This window comes from Haemaphysalis longicornis, unplaced genomic scaffold, assembly GCF_048455015.1.
Source record: "Haemaphysalis longicornis isolate Haplotype H1 unplaced genomic scaffold, Haemaphysalis longicornis Haplotype H1 scaffold_8, whole genome shotgun sequence".
NCBI lineage: Eukaryota > Metazoa > Arthropoda > Arachnida > Ixodida > Ixodidae > Haemaphysalis > Haemaphysalis longicornis.
The window spans coordinates 139,456,652-139,473,015 of record NW_027526445.1 but is presented as its reverse complement, the minus strand read 5'-3'; the positions used below and the strand labels follow the sequence as shown (position 1 = coordinate 139,473,015).

At 42.5% G+C, this 16,364-nt stretch overlaps 1 protein-coding gene across 4 annotated transcripts in view; it reads left to right on the top strand.

The window, feature by feature from the left end:
- LOC144150174 (uncharacterized) overlaps positions 1 to 16,364 on the top strand; it is a 181,612-nt gene that overhangs the window by 80,892 nt on the left and 84,356 nt on the right. For 3 of the 4 annotated variants that reach the window (XM_077682016.1, XM_077682015.1, XM_077682018.1), the window contains 7 exons: positions 582 to 626; positions 6,058 to 6,228; positions 11,627 to 11,671; positions 11,887 to 11,931; positions 12,169 to 12,213; positions 12,445 to 12,489; positions 14,639 to 14,683. In XM_077682016.1, coding sequence (XP_077538142.1) covers positions 582 to 626; positions 6,058 to 6,228; positions 11,627 to 11,671; positions 11,887 to 11,931; positions 12,169 to 12,213; positions 12,445 to 12,489; positions 14,639 to 14,683 — 441 coding nt within the window. The remainder of the gene's footprint in view (positions 1 to 581; positions 627 to 6,057; positions 6,229 to 11,626; positions 11,672 to 11,886; positions 11,932 to 12,168; positions 12,214 to 12,444; positions 12,490 to 14,638; positions 14,684 to 16,364) is intronic. The other variant, XM_077682017.1, reaches the window with a different exon arrangement.

Here is a 16,364-nt window from a genome sequence, read left to right as displayed (position 1 = left end):
GAGCTTAGGCTAAGCTCGTGTGGGCTTTATGTTGTCGGGCACTTGTATGTTTTGGCAAGACCTTGTTTGAAGGTATGTGCATTAAAGGGCTGGTGTATTTCCTTGGTCTGCCTCACGTGCCGTTGTTGTAGCGCCGGAATTTTTAATATTCCTATTTCGAGGTTACTACCCCAGGGATTTAATTTAAACGTAACGCCTGAGATAGTGGTACTTTCTGAAAATTGAAATGAATTCAACTCTGCGTTGCGGAACACAAAGTCAAGGCGAAATGGGACAGAATTTCCGTCTTGTTTATTTCTGAAACCTAGAATAATCTGAAATACCTTAATCGGGGTACAACCGTGTAAACTGTCTTAGGAAGCCTTTTTTGCTAATTAATACGGAATTTGAACCCAAAATTACCGTTCTCAACAGCCAGGAAAGACGCGCGATACTGCTCTTTATGGGCTGTCTCCCCTTGCTTTTAAATCGCTTTTTCGCCTGAAGAACCCGGAACACATGAGTGTCAAAAATAAACAGCTTAAGTTTATTCGATTTGAATTAGTACATATTTTCTTATTAAGGATACTTTGGTGCTTTAGGACAGGGACAAAAGGAGGTGGATGTGCAACAACCAGAAGAAAAAGGTAAGTAGGAAGACACTTCTTTAAAACCGGTGAAATGTCAAAAAATTTTCTTATGTTACTTGCCGGGGTGCCTAATTTCCAAGATAGCTGTTTTACTATGACTCCGTTTTTTGGTATGCGCCTTGCTACAAATACATCGTAACTGCTAAATAGAAGTATATTTTGTATGATAGTTTGGCAAGCGTTATAAACTTGGTAAAAAGGGGATTTTGTAGACACGTTCCAGTGGATACGATCGCCTTGCCAGAATGGTAGCTAATATCTAGTTTTTTGAGGTTGCCACCGAAAAGGCTCTCTGTGTAATCCCAAAAATTTGCAAGTGAAACCCAGGGTTCACGTACGCCACAAAAAGAAAGCAGGGAGTACCTGGTCGTGATTATTATAACAGAATTATCGGCCCTTGTGGGAATATTTCTGCAGAAAAGCCTGATGGTAACAATTGGCAGCGCAATAAGAAGCCCTTAGAAAACCATGATTTTGCATGAGACTTTCAAAAGACATAGCAGTGGGGAAGTTGATGTGGGTGAGTTGGTGAACAGCAAATGAGGATCGCGTTGTGTAATGTGCGTTCTCTCCATGCCGCTGAAGACAGTGCTTTCCTTGCATTGCTTGTTTTATTCGTTTCGCTCCGCAGGTAGGGGTCTCATTTGGTGCTGCAGGATTCGCAGCGGTATCGGTTTGTTTGCCATTGCGGCGTGAGTCCACGCTGATGATTCCCAAACTAAGAGAATGTACCTGAATGAACCAAAGCCGACGTTATGCCCACACGTTCCCTGCTGAACATACAGGCCTTATTGGTACATCAGGATCACTAGTCGGGATGTTGAAATATCACACTCTATGCAGAGCTCGAGTTCGGCCACAATTTTGGGCTCCTTAATAGGTTTAGTACAGCAAACCAGCGTCAGGGTGTCTTGTTGGGCAGCACGGAGCGGGGAAGTCGGCAATAGGTGCTAGGCAGGCTAGGGGATCAGTGGGTTGGATTTTGCATAAAAGTTCATATTTATGGTCTAATATTTACACATACAACGAAGGAGTAAATACGCGCGGACAAACACAAATGTAAAAAAGAATGAAATCTGCTTTATTCGGGGTGCCAATGCAGGTATAGTGCAGGAATTGAGGTCACAGGACTGAACGGAGAATGGCGAGGAGCATAATTAGGGCACATGAGGGAATGCAAAGGAAGAAACATTTGAAAAGAAGAACACCAAACTTGCAGTCAGTGATACACAGGAGAGAGGAGTTTAGGTTTTAGTACACATTTGCTGTTTTTACGAGAAACGAATGTACTGTAAACATACGTATGCATAACCTAACCAGGATACAGAATCAGCAGTAGCTGAACAATTTGGCTTTCGTTCAGCAGTAGCTGAATGGAAGCCAAAACGTTAACCTGTACAGTATATCAGAAAACAAAGTAACTTAGCTTTAAAGTCAGTAATATCAAAGCAGAGATGATACTGACATGGGATAAGTGTCAAAATATTGGCGAAAGCAAGGTTTAGTGACCGTCATATTGAGTCAATGCAAATAAGGGTGTAACACTAATGTGGAGTCGAACGATTACTAGAAGGGGAAAACCCTTGGAAAGAAATTCAGTTGAGGGAATGAAATCAGGTCAGTGCACGAAGCCGTGGAAGACGAAATGACAGGAGTGAAGTGCAGGGGTATAGAACGACGTCCTTGTACTAAGTAGTAAAAAGGGAATTAGAGCCATCCTTGCTGAATACTAAAATTTTGAGTGATGCTTTTCGAATGTGTGGAGCAACGTGTCTCGAAGGTAGAAGGCTGTCGATGACTAGTTTGAAAAGGTCTAGAATTACATGTAGTTGTCTGTTCAAATAATTAGATGCAGTGACCTTCCTCACGTGGGCGAGGCATTCATGTGTATTTTGTTATAATGGTTTGACGCACTCGTATTTTTGAGAACCAGTTTTGGGTTTATAAACGGTAGCATTTTGAAGACGCGGTTGAAGGAGATTGTTACGCTGAGTTCATTTATGAAAACGTGGCGCACTTAAGGTCACAAATTTCTACATTCAGCTTCAGAGCGTCAGTGCAGAGAGGCTTTATTTGGCAAGGTTGTTGGAGTGGATGATTTTGCTGCCTCCTTTGCAGAAGCCCTAAAGCTTTTTCAGACATTTCGTATTTGGAACGATCGCCATACGTGATTCCTCTCGCTTTGTCGTTGATTAAGGAGGTCAAACGTGTTGTGGGCACAACACCAGGATATGTGAGTTGGAACCAAATTGTACCAAAGACATCGGAAACCACGCAGTATTTCGATAAAGTCACCATAATGAGAATGCGTGTTGCGCATGAACTGCAGCTTGTTTTCTTAGGGAGGTTCTCGACAGGTGTGCTATGTGTTGGTAAAGAAAATATGATGTGGCTTGGTTGCTAGGACTCACCTACACAACGGCCACGCAATTGTTTGTCATCATAAGGGGAGGGGGAAATCAAACTTAGTACAGGCCTTAATCGTACCAAGACCGAGGAAGTCGAGTGACACAGTTGGTGGGAACATAGCCACTGTTTTATTGATTCACTGAAGTTATGACGATGAATGTCGTAAATTCACAAATTACTCAGCTGGTAAACGGGGGTGTTGTCTCGATGGAGGGGCTGCTTGCTACCCCGACTGAGGGAGTTGTGCTGCGGTTAGAGCTGATAAGTGCTTACTTCCCTGCGATTAGTGAAATGATGGCAGTTTTGGGAGAAACATCTTTTGCGTGAAGGGTTCGTCTGTTTATGATTTTAGTCCGCGTTGCCGATGAGATGAGTGACCACATGCTTGGAGTTCGGGTGGTAGTTAAAATTGGAGAGACCCCTCTCTGTGATCAGTGAGTGTGGTCTACCTAATTATTTGTTTCATTAGTGATCGCTTGACATAGCGCTGCAGACCTGCACAGCCAGGCGGTGGCATGCGGCGAGAGTCCTTTTCTTACGGTTCTCCAGGCTGAGGCAAGATCGGTATTTTTCTTAGAATATGCTGAGATGTTTATCATATTTATGTACTAGAAGACAGTCCCCGCTTGAGGTGGCCACTTTGGCTGCCATAGAGAAGGGACTAAACGGAAGAGAATGTCTGTGTTTTGTTTGTCGCGGTCTGGTGCATGCTTTGCACATCTAAGTGACCAGCGGCGGAAGAAAAAATGGTGGTGGTGGCGACGAGGGAACGTACCATGCAGCCAAGATGTAGGATATAGGGCAACCGCCTCGGTCTTCAATAGGAATGCTTTCATGGCAGGGAGTGGAATGAGGGCAGAAAATGTATTTAGAAAAGGGTACTAATCAACAAACAAGTTTGCCATCAAGCAGTTCACGAATGAATGCGTGTAGTATAAAATTTTTTATAGCTGATTTTAGGTTGAAAAGTGTATTCTATCTAGTAGGCACCATAGCATGAATATTAATATTCAGTATCAGGGAGTACAGTAAGACTGGGCACGAATTTGGAAATGGATTGCTTTTGCGATGAAAAAGACAAGTAATCAGTCATCAAGGAATTGCATACAGAAATCTGGGTGATAGGGTTAAGCAAACAGGAGGTCACACGAGACACACGAGACAGACAAGCGAATAACGAAAGTACGGGCGCTGACTGAACTTAAGGTATTAAAGACATGTCACACACTTTATACCAACGGCGAAGAACGCCACACGTGGGAAAGTCAAATACGAACACAAAAAGGGAACAAGAATTAAGTGTTATTTTCCAAGAACGAAACTTCTTATGAGAAAAAACCACTGGAGATTTGGTTACACACTGTTTGCCCCTCTTAATAATTATAGACTTTATCTATCCCTTGACGTAACTGCTTCGGGTGCTTGGTAAGAATATCAGTTCTGTGAAATACTCGCTGGCAGCTGGGCGTGTTGCAGTGTGCGGGCCAGCCGGTATTTCAGCAAACAGATAATATTATCAACTCCCGAAGCAGCTACATAGACATAGTTGAAGCCTGTCATATTGTCAAGAGGGGCGAAGAGTGTCTATGTCACCCTTCAGTTGCGCTTACTGGTAAAGGTGTTCCGTTCTTGGATAATAACAGGTAATTATGGCTTTCTTTTCTCGGTTCGTATGCAAATTTGCCACGTGTGGCCTAGTTTGCCGTTTGTATAGTGTGAGAGGGTTTTATAAACTTATTTAGGAGTCTGCGCTCTTCCTGTTGTTATTGTCCAGTCTGTCACGTTTGTCGCGCTGTGAGTAGATATAAACACCTATCAACCCTTCCAACTTGCAACTGTCGTAGATTGAATCTTGAAGACATGCGGAAAATCTGGAATTTCGTGTACCTAACAAAAGCTACGACTGGGGATGGGCCATGACTCTCTTTAAAAGTTGTCATGGTTGATCCAAATACGGAATAAAATAATGCATAGAAATAAAGAGTGAATTCAGCTTGGAAGATGCATTGAATAGTAGGATCCTTGCCAATAAAAAGAAGGATACAACTGTACAACTGATGTGGTTTCAGTGATAGCTTATGTGGTGAAAGATTGAGCCGTAGTAAACTTGTATGAGAGAGTCTAACAAGTCATCGATAAACGAGTCAGAGGGGTGAAAAATAGGAAGCGATCGCCTTTGATCAAGAGGAAATTGGGTAAAGGCAAGCCAGCTCACACAAGAAGAGCGCAGGGAAGCTGGGCTGGGGTTTCCTAGCAGGAGACTAGCGACCAGTGGGCCACCTGGGTAGGATAATAGCTATAGAGATAAGGAAGTAATGATTAGTGAAAATAGGAACCTTATGGGAAGGTAAGGTCCGAAAACTGTTGGTGAGCAAAGAAATAAAAAAACAGAATTCCCAAGAAAACTTCTGCCTTAACATTCTTAGAATGTTTAAGCTTTCCCGGTAATGTTATTACGCCAGTTCTTCTAGAGGTGTAACTCAAAATTTATGCTCGGCACGCCTAATGGCAAACTTGATTGTGATCCCAGTCCCTGGAGTGGAATAGAGGAAGGCAATTGTTCCCATATATACCGGTTTTGCGTGCAGAATTTATCACACACGTGATATTTTTTTCCACTTTTCCTTGCATCAAACTAGAGCGTCCACAAATTCTGAGTAGTAAACATAACCTGTGCTCGACAGTAAAAGGTCTTAGTAAATTACCCAAGAAGAACTTAGAGAGGACGGAGGAATTGTCATCACATCCGTATTCACGAAAGCAATCAGGTTTTCTGTTTTGTTGTCCGCTATGCAAATAGCAATACTGAGCAGCACTAGCGCTTACGCGTATAAAGAAAAGGTGTAGTGCCACAAGTGCTGTTTCATTTGACCACCGTTCAAGAGGTAAGAGGAACCGCCTGTTGTCGGTAATATTTTTCACTGTGATGAAAAGTGATTTAATTTAGGACTACATTTTTACACCTAATGAACGAAAAAATTGTGAAAATTGATATTCGATGTGTTTTTTTATGTTCTAGGTGGAAAACTGCCTCCTGTATGCTCCGAGCCTAAAAAAGTAGGTGTTTGTAGGGCAGCAATACCAAGGTGGTACTACGACGGACATCGCTGTAGAAAATTCATTTACGGAGGCTGCGGGGCTAATGGAAATAACTTCAAAACTAAACAAGCTTGCAAGGAAACCTGCGGCGGTGAGTTCCGACATCCTTTTTATAACTCTGTGCTTCAGGATTGTGTACGGCTTGTTACTCATTTCTTTGCGGTAATACCAGGCTATAACAACTTCCAGAGTTTATTTGTTTGACCTCCAACATTATCAAATATGTTATTGTACATTCATGCAACATTTTTACGTTATAGGTCACACAAAATGTAACTTTTTATGGACCAAACACAGTGGCGGGCGCTCTCATGGCAGCGCAGCTACCCTTCCGTTGTAAAGCTGTGTGAGGAGCACAGCGCCCAGAAGCTTAGATACGGTGTCTTAAGTTATAGCCGCGCTTACGCATTTTATCCCTGCGGACGGCATTTGCTCTCGTTTCGGTGTCTCCTATATCATCACTACGCCAGAACCTTGCGGTAGATATGGCGGTGAAGTGTCTGTCTATGAACACGCCACCGGTAAATCTGACGGGGCTGCTTCGTGTCCTTATCCTAAGAAGCAACTAGGAGATATAATATCCGGGAACGCTGCTATGGCGTTCAAATCTTTTTACGCGAATGGCAGTGATCGTTAGTCAAGTCTCATTGTTGATTACGGTGGTCAGGTAATCCGAAGGCGCTGATCCTCATTGTATGCCCAAATGCTCTGAAGAGTGAGGTAACTGTATTTTTGTGGGAAATTTTTCTCTCTAGCAGCGTTTTAAAATTACAGAAATGTACCACTCCGAGCTGCACTCGTCATGATCATCCTTTTGCGTTGAGTCTTCTCTTCAGTGACGTTTTGAAGCGACAGAGCTGTGTAACCTATACCGGCACTATACGTCACAAATTTAAATCAACTGGTCAAGAAACTCGGCATCTTCAAGGAGCCTGCTGCAGTGCGAAATGGGACGTAATTCAGTTCCCAAATTATATCCGCGTATGGCAAAATTTGTGTCGGCATGGTAACTTCTGCGTATAACGCCCGCACGAGCAAGAACAATAAAACTCTGTGGGTATTTTAGGATTGTTATAGTTCGCACCATGCTTATATGCTTGCCAAAGTTAATACCAGTGACTACAAGATAGGGACGAATAGAATGAGATTATACCAGAGAAAGAAAGGGTGACAGTTGTGAACAGAAGGGAACCAGAATTCCGGTAAGTACAAAACAGGGTACGGAATGTAAAAGGCAGAGAAACGGTTCATCAGCGGGTCACCGTCTTGGCCAAACGGAACAGATGTAGCCGACACAATTAATGAATGCTTAGTTAAGATTCTCACGGAAGCAGGATGAGCTGCGCAATGGCCGACAATACAAAGAAGCGGTCTCCTTTTGGGATAAAAAGGAACCTTGTTTAGTACTCTAAAAACATGACACTGTGGAAATGGCAGCACTAAAAAATTGTCACAGTGGATTACAGAAGCAAGATCAATGACATTGATTCGTTTACGAGAAAGGAGAAAACATATCAGGGAATAAAAGGGCAACGAAGTAGCGTGGTATTTTCTGAGAAAACGTGTATGTAGCGAAACACGAAACTGAAACATGTAGGAGATATTTACAATAGCCAAACGGTGTATGTACATTTGGGTGAGAAGGATGTTAGGCCACGGAGAAATAGTGAACGAATTAGCTTTTTGTTCATGGGTTTCAACAACCACAACTGAAGGCGAGGTGCGAAAGGGCCTGAACAGTTTGAAGAATAGGGAAGCTGATGGAGATAACAAAGCAACTGTGAAACTACGAATGGATCAAAACGCCATTGTACCAGGAAAAATAACATAATACAGTCAAATCTCCTTACTACGAACCCCACATTACTGAATTTCTCAAATTTACGAATATATTAAGAACCCCCGACAGATTGCCTATATTTTATTGTAAAAATATTTCAGAACTACGAACTTCAAAAAAGCGCATATTTCAGTTAGCGCAAGTAATTTATGTTCTCCATTATAATCGAGGAACATCAGTATTACGAATTCGGCTAAACAGTAACAGCTTCGCAATCCTTGCGTGAAACAGAAACCTCCGTTTCTCTGTGTATTCCCTGAGTGCAGTCGCTATCATCATCACCTATGTCCAGTGCCGACAGCTAGCGCCACCACAAAGCTGTGGTTTAATGTGCTGTAGCCTAGCAGGCCTAGCCAAGTTTGGCTTTTTTCTCTGTGGTTGTGTTGGGTGACGGTGGCTGGTCGGTCGTTGTTCGTGCTAATCACACGTTCGGGCAGGTATTTATTTGTTGTGGGTGATTTTGCTGCGAAGTTCGTGCGAGATCTAAAGATAAATGCAGCTAGCGACATTGCAAAGAAGAAGCGGGAGCAGTCGTCATCTTTAGTGAAGATTACGACGCGAAGGAAGATGACTGTGGAAGAAAAAGAAAAAATCGTGTCGAGAATTGATGTTTTAGTGCACATGAACAAATTTCGCCCTATCGTTTCTCGGTGCAATCACGTACCCGATAAGGTGTTGTGGAAGGTGGAATATGAAGAGGCATTCCTAATCGGTCGTGCGTGCTACAAGCGCGAGATGAGAAAATTCTTCTCTCTCTGATTTCTTCAAATAAAGTAGCTTTGAAGTGAGCACAACATTTTTATTTGAAGGCTAGAACGTCTGCACACGCGTGTACTGCTAACGTGCGTCTCCTAGGTCTGGGCACTGGCTTATAACCGCCAGTTTTTCTTTACAAAGATATTTCAAAATAACGAATCATATTCGGTGGCCACGCGTGATTCGTCATATGAAGATTTGACTGTATTACGAACGCCTTATGACCCTTAAGTAGCGTTAGTCCGAAGAAATGCCAATCCGGTTCCTATTTGGCGAGATTGAATGAAAGAAATAAATAATTTCTCAACCATGAGGCTACATGTTAGTGCACACCAGTTTTAAGAACGGTGGTTATGGCTAGTTAGTCCCTACTGACTGCATTCAGAACAGCGCTAAAAGATAGGACGGGGAACAGCAGCACGCGGCGCTGACTAGCAACTTGTGTTTTTATTCCGCAACCTGCTAAATATACCGATGAAAAAAAGGAGGGCAAGAAGGAATGTTTGTTTTATTTAATTTTCCATACCATGATTCCTTCTCGCGTTCTTGCTTTTTCTTCATGGGTATATTTTGGAGGCCGCGGAATAAAAACTCCAGTTGCTAGTAAGCGGGATGTGTTGTCGTTCGGCGTGCCGTATTTTAGCGTTATTTTGAATTAAGCTACAGAAGTTGTTAGCCACAGGAAAAGTTTACTACCTAAGCACGAAATCCGCTTCCAGCAGCCAAATGAACAAGCTCTATTTAGAAAAGATTACTGAACAAAAGCATCCATCTGCGCCCCAAGCAGTTATTGAAGAACAATGCAGAGTTCAATGAACGTCTTTGCATCAGATTTTGGTTAAGAAAATGCGGTTGTGAAGTAAGTACACATCCAAAGTATTAGAAGTACTGAAACAGCAGAGGGTAGATGAGACTTGTTGGGCTACATACATAGCACATGTATTGGAAGAACATTTCTCCGCAAGAAAAGTTGGACGTTCACTATCACAAATGGTGTCTCGGAATAGTACGTCATCTCTCTGAAACCATATATAGCCTTTGTAAAGCAGCTATATGAAACGCTTCAGTGCCAAAGTAAGGGATGCTGATAAACTCAGAATATTTACAGTCAAAATTTGCGAACGACAGCATTCTCTTCTGAGAATAAGGAGTATACCTGCAATGAAAGCTTCAGCTAATTCAGTCAGAAAGCTCCGTGTCATATTAAATATCCACACAAAAAAGAGCGTTCACTTGATATGCTTGAACCCCCATTCCTCTTCCCTATTCGCCTTGGCAATGAAATACTACAAATGGAGGATCATAGATAACTTACTTGCGGTGATTTCAACTATGGGAACTCAATGACGTGCGGAATCAGTACGAGGTCAAGTGCAATCGCCAAGAACCTGAAGGTAAATAATAAATAGGATTCTTGCATCCCTCTTAGGAAAAAAAGTACTTGGGTTCCGTACTCGGGTGGCGAATTATTTAAAAACCTTCGGACTAAACTTCTCGATTGATCAGTGGTGATTCCAAACTGGTGCAGGTATAGCGAAGAAAAAGAGGAGTAAAGGTTAGATAGGAAACAATCGTCTTTAATTAAAAACAAAAATGTAGACGGAGGTATAGTAGCTTTAAAATACGGGTGATTGGGCAGCGAATCTAGTGCGCACTTCGGTTCTGCTATATTGTCGATGAAGTATGTGCACCTGCTTGGCTAGCCGTGAATTTATATAATTTTTATAAGCGGCCCAATGTATCGCCTAATATCGAAAAAAAAACGTCGTGAGGTCAGCTTCCACCGCAAAGTATTGTAACAGGCTGGGAAACGTACTTGGGGAATTTCAATGAAACACAAGAGAGTCGACGCGATGCGAATGCTTTTGCCCATGTTTATTATGTATACTTTTAATTGCTCTGAAATTATAGGATGTAGCTAATCGGTCGTGGTACTACCAAGTAAAGCTGATGTGCACTTTTCTGTGCCTGGTAAATAAGCTTCACTTGAAGTAGAGTTTTATAAATCAGTTTGCAAAAAAAAAATCAGAACATTCCAGCACGCAAACTGGATTGTTTGCCACGTTTTCGGATGCATCAATATTGACAAAAGTCCCCAAGCGCGGTGTTTGAGAAATATAGCAAGGGGGTGATACTTCCACTTTACTCTAGTTCTCGCCGCACTTCTGCACAGGAGTGGGCGAACTTTTCCTGCCAGAAATGGGTGTAGAATTGGTTATGGTGGGATTATTGGGGTTCTTTGGGCACTCCCGAGGAGCGTCATAACGGCTGAGGTAGTCTTTACAGTTGCGACATGTTGTGGTTTCCGGTGATAACTTGCATCAAATTGCGAGGTTTGATTCAGATGAGTACATCATAAGGGCGCGTGAGTGTTTGTGTGTGGTTACGTGCTTCTCTGTGCTTGGCGGCCCGTCTGTTAAGAGTCTTTTACAAAGGGTAGTATATTCTCTGGTTTTGTCGCACGTGGGCTTTGATATCTGCCTGATTTTTTGAACTTCCTATTTTAGACTCACTAAAACATAAATGAAAGTTAACCGTATCACTAATGTTGGTGGTACTTTCTGAAAATGAAAAGAGAAACACATGTTACACGCACAACTAAGCAGTGATGAAATCGGCTGCTGTTTTCAGTTCGGCAAACAAGGGACAGCTCAAAGGGAACACATTTGAAGTTGGTTTATTGCTGGCGTCTGGAATAGTTTGAGCTAATTTAGTCTATACACAAACTTGGAGAGGTTTCTGATGACTGGCTTGGCGTATCGCCATTTACCAGTGCAGCAATGTAATGTAAGAATGCGTGTGTTCTTACTTAGAGAAAATATACGAAATTTCATTCTTTCGCTTTACGCAAGCTTGCCTTTTCTAATTGGTAATATTTTATTCGTTCCTCTAGGAAAGTCACGAAACAAGGTGGACGTGCAACAGCCTGAACCGAAAGGCAAGTAGGCATTAACTTATCTAATGTTTGATGTCGGACTAGTCGGAGGTACAACCTATTGAAGGAATGAGATGAACTTGAGAGGTCAAAACATGCACTTGCAAAAGTGGTATTTTTCAGCGCAGTATTTTCGGCACTGCACTCTTTAGGGGGTGCTTTTTTTCCTAATGAATGCTTGCCTCCTCTGATTGGTGATATTCGTATCACTCTTCTAGGGCAGGGACAGAACAAAGTGGACGTGCAACACCCTGAAGAGAAAGGCAAGTAGGCGTGAACCAGAGTAACCCTTGGTGTCGGGCTAGTTGGCGGTGAAATGGCTTTAAGGATTTCGATTGGCGCTAACACAAAGACGGAATTGAAAGATGAGAACGTACACCTAAAGACTGCGATCCTGCTGCCCAGTATTTTCGGCACTACGCTTTGTTGGCTGTATTCTTTTTGTTTTGTTTGCATATGTTTGACTTCTCTAATTGGTGATTTCTTTCTGGTTCCTATAGAGCAAGGACAAAACAAAGTGGACGTGCAACAGCCTGAAAAGAAAGGCAAGTAGGCGTGAACTAGAGTAACCCTTGGTGTCGGGCTAGTTGGGGTTGAAATTGCTTAAAGAATTTCGATAGGGGCTAACACAAATATGAATTGAAAGATGAGGGCGTACAATTAAAGACTGCGATCCTGCTGCGCAGTATTTGGGGCACTGCGCTTTGGGGGCTCTATTCTTTTTGTTTGTGTATGTTTGGCTTCTCTGATCGATGACGTCTTTCTGGGTCCTCCAGGGCAAAGGCAAAAGAAAGTGGAAGTGCAACAAACAGAAGGGAAAGGCAAGTAGACAGACTTCTCCAATTGTTGAAACGAGTGAACAGTTTAGTGCTAATCACCTGCATGCCTAAGTTTTAAGGCTGATTTTGTTTTGCTCTTACTGCACGCTTTAGTATGTTGCGTCCTACAAACGTATTCGGATTGGTACATAATCTGATATTTTTATTGTCGATATGCACGTGCTGTGGATTCTGAAACAAATATGTTTTTGAGATCATAAAATAATAGATGCGACAATCTGGGCTCACATTGTGATGAAAATCCGGTGTTGTTTGATGTTTAGTAAAAGATTCCGCCGGGCTAGTTGGTGCGTATCGCCTGAAGTAAAATAGTACTAAAAACACGACACAAAAACGAAGAACGGTGACACAGATGTCGTTTGAGGTTGCAACAAAAAAGGTTTCTCTGAAATTACACAAACTCGCGAGTTTAAAGACGGGCTGGTGTATGCTGGTACTAGAAAACACAATGTTGCTGGTCGTGTTAGGTAAACAGAAATGTAAACTGCCCTGATTACATTGTTACTGACAGAACGTGACGAGGATAGATGATGCCAGCACAAGCACAAGCTCAAGCTGAAACTTAAAAGTAATAGCTCAGTTCTTAGAAGCAATGCAAACATGAGGAGGGTGTGGAGGATTAGTTAAAGAGATGAGAATCGCTTAACGTTATGCGTCCATTGTTTCCGTACCAGCCGCGGCTTTGAAGATGGCATCGTTGGAACATCGTTATTCAGGTCGCACCGCTGGTAGCGGCCTGATTTTGTGGTGCAAGACTGACAGTAATGTCAAATCTTTCGCACTTACTTTTGTGGGCGTACCGAGGTTTCTGGAGTTGACTGTTAGACGAAAGATGGATAGAAGGGAGTGGTGGGGCACAAAAAATAGTAAGTACACAGTGCACAATTAGCGGCAAAAGCACAGCAGAGAAAACCAAGATGCGGGTCAACGAAAGAGCATATACAACACAAATTCTGCCATAATAAAAAAAAGTAGTTTAAAATGTCGCCTCAAATAAAAAGGTATCGATCCTACTAGCTTCCCAAGGTAGTAAGCGATTCGATTCGTTGGCTGTTTTTGGAATTTAGGGAGCAAAAATAGTTGTACTGCGCGGAATGTATACTTCGTGAAGCTGGCCATTACATCACGATACATATGACGGCGGGGAAATACGCTCGGTTTTGAGGTGCGAATTGAAATGATAGTTATCTTGAAATGCTGATAATGGGGCGATTTGCCCAGGGTAGGGCCAGATTAGCAAGGTAAAGAGATATTTCGTAGCGAGAACACAGGCGGTTGAGTATATAGTTAGTGCAATGTATGCGCGCAATACGGTTCTGTACAGATTATAAAAAGCTAGTAAGATATTCAAAGTGAATATCTTATACTGAACCCGCGTACTCCAGTGTAGAAAAAAATAAAATTTGATATAACAGTAACTTACTATGCGCAAGTGCCATTGGGAAATTATGTCGGAAGTTTTCAAGTATATTGTTTGTATTGCAAACTATATAACGTCTACGTAGTTGCCAAGAGAGGTTGTGGGTTATGCGAGTCCTTCAACATTTGCGACTGCACAAGTTGGAGTTCAGTGTCTTGAATGTAGTACTCACAAATATCAGATTCCTCAGCTTGACAAATAAATATAATTGTTTATACACTTGTTTTACTTCAGCTTATGCTCAATGTGTCACAGCAAGTAAAACATTATTGAGGTCCTCCTGTAGTAAGGAAGTGTATGGATGTGCAAGGTTACTACAAGGGGGGCTGGAGTAAAAGGCAGCACCTATGACGTCTACTTTGCTAAATGAAAACAGAAACAACGGGTACGCAGCAGACTTTGAGCTCATTAAAATATGCACGAATCTGAATTGCTACAAATAACAGCAGGGAAAAGGCGATGTGCGACATTTGTTTTGGTTGTGGCATCTATATACAAAAAATCCTTCAGTGTATTTGGAACCTTATGAACTTTGCTTGGGGCGGCGTTATCGGACCGCCTTTGACCAGTGTAACGGCGGCTACATGAAACTTGAAACACGCTTTTTCATGCGTGATAGACGATATTGGACAATGCTGGTATTTGAGCTGAATTTTTGGCACTAGCTAAGTTTCTCGAGCCTGACTGGTAGTATTTTTCTCTGTCCTACAGAACAAGGAGAAAACAAGGTAGATGTGGAAATTCCAGAAGGAAAAGGCAAGTAATCTGATTTTTTCGTGAATTCGTAAAGAAGTGAACTGTTGCGTCAAGCTATTCGGGAGTCTCCGTAAATATGGGGAGAGCTTCTGCCTGTCTTAGTTTCGAGTATGGGCCATAGTACAAATCGAGTGCAAATACAAACAGGTGGTTCACTCGTACAGGAGTAAGCCGTTCAGATTTTGGAGCAAAGTGCTTTTCTTGAGCCAGACTGTCTACAAAAACAATTTGCTCCAAAAGTTTAGAAATTTTCAAGCGTAAATGGACTACACTAAAATATCAGAGTTTCTGAACTGTTTCTTATGTTATAACAAAATGGTGGTTCAAGACTAGCTGCTTTTGTTTTGGTGCCATTTAGGCTTTCTGTGGTATATCTACAAGTAGAGAGCAAAGCAGCGGCGGGTGCAAACAGAAGAAAGGGCGATGAAACTAACTGTATGTATTTGTTCAGAGGAAATTTAGGCGATCTTTATTGCATTTATGCTAATAAATATTACGGCAAGTGGCGTTGCCAAAGCAAGCGCAATGGTCGGCAAAAATGTGAAGTATAAATTATCTAAAGCTTGAAACAGCGATAACAAAGCTAGGGCGTATTAGGGATATTGGTTGTTGCGTTGCGGTTGGAGCATTTAGCAACCCTACCAGACATAGAACTTTTATTGCACGCAGATATGGTTTTTCTGCGTGTTTCCTAGAGGTTAGAAGGGAATGATCTTGCGAACAAAAAAAGTGGTGCAGCTTGCAATAGTGGTGAAAAGCTGGAGAAACAGCGGAACGTGAGTTAGACGGAGCTTCTTCTGGTTTTGCTAAGTTTTGCTAGGCTTTGCTAAGTTTTGTTAGCTTATCCTATGTTCTTGCTAGGCTAGAAGTGTTTAGGTGTAAGGCCTAGTTACGTGTTGCATAGAACTTTCATCGCAATTTTACCGATCTCATAGTCGCTAACGGTACTCAACGTAGACAAGTTGGTGTCAAACCACAGTCTGTCGCACACGCGACAGCTGTGGGTAAACTGGGTGCTCAGGTATTCGCGCTGTAACCGGCCCTTCACTTCAACTATGAATATGAGGGCTCGACGTTGGAGGTTCTCTATTACTCAGAATTCCGGCGTTGTTTTGTCGAAGATTCCGCTTGCACTCCACATCACAAGCGCTCCACCCGGGGAAATCCTCTCTTAGCTGCCGTTTAGGCATGGCAGCTTTGGCGCGATACTCGGTGTTGGGTCGTAGCCATCTCAGATGTTGTAGAGAAGCGACACGAAGACATTCACGCAGCGCTGCTTCTTCACCTGGGGTTAAATACTACTCGGCGAAGCGATGTTTTGTGGGAGTTTAAATGATCTGCTCGGCGCGGAGTCATGAGGCTCTGTCTGTCATCGGCGCAGTGACATAATAAGTAGCCGAGGCTGGGCTCTGCCTACGCAGCTGCGCGATGGCCGTGGCGGGAGTGTTGTGCCGAGGAGTTTTTTCGTCGTATTTTTTGCTAACTTCACCAAACCAAGCTGAAGCCTAAACAGCTCCGTTGTTAAGAAATTGAGCGGCTATTATACGTACTTTTTCATTTCAAAATTGGTGTGCAATTATGCCGTCATGCGTTCGAAATTTTTTTGTGGAAAGCAAATGTTTGTTTGGTTTGCAGACGCCCTGAACGTACAAGAGAAACGTATGGCTGGTACTTCTATTAT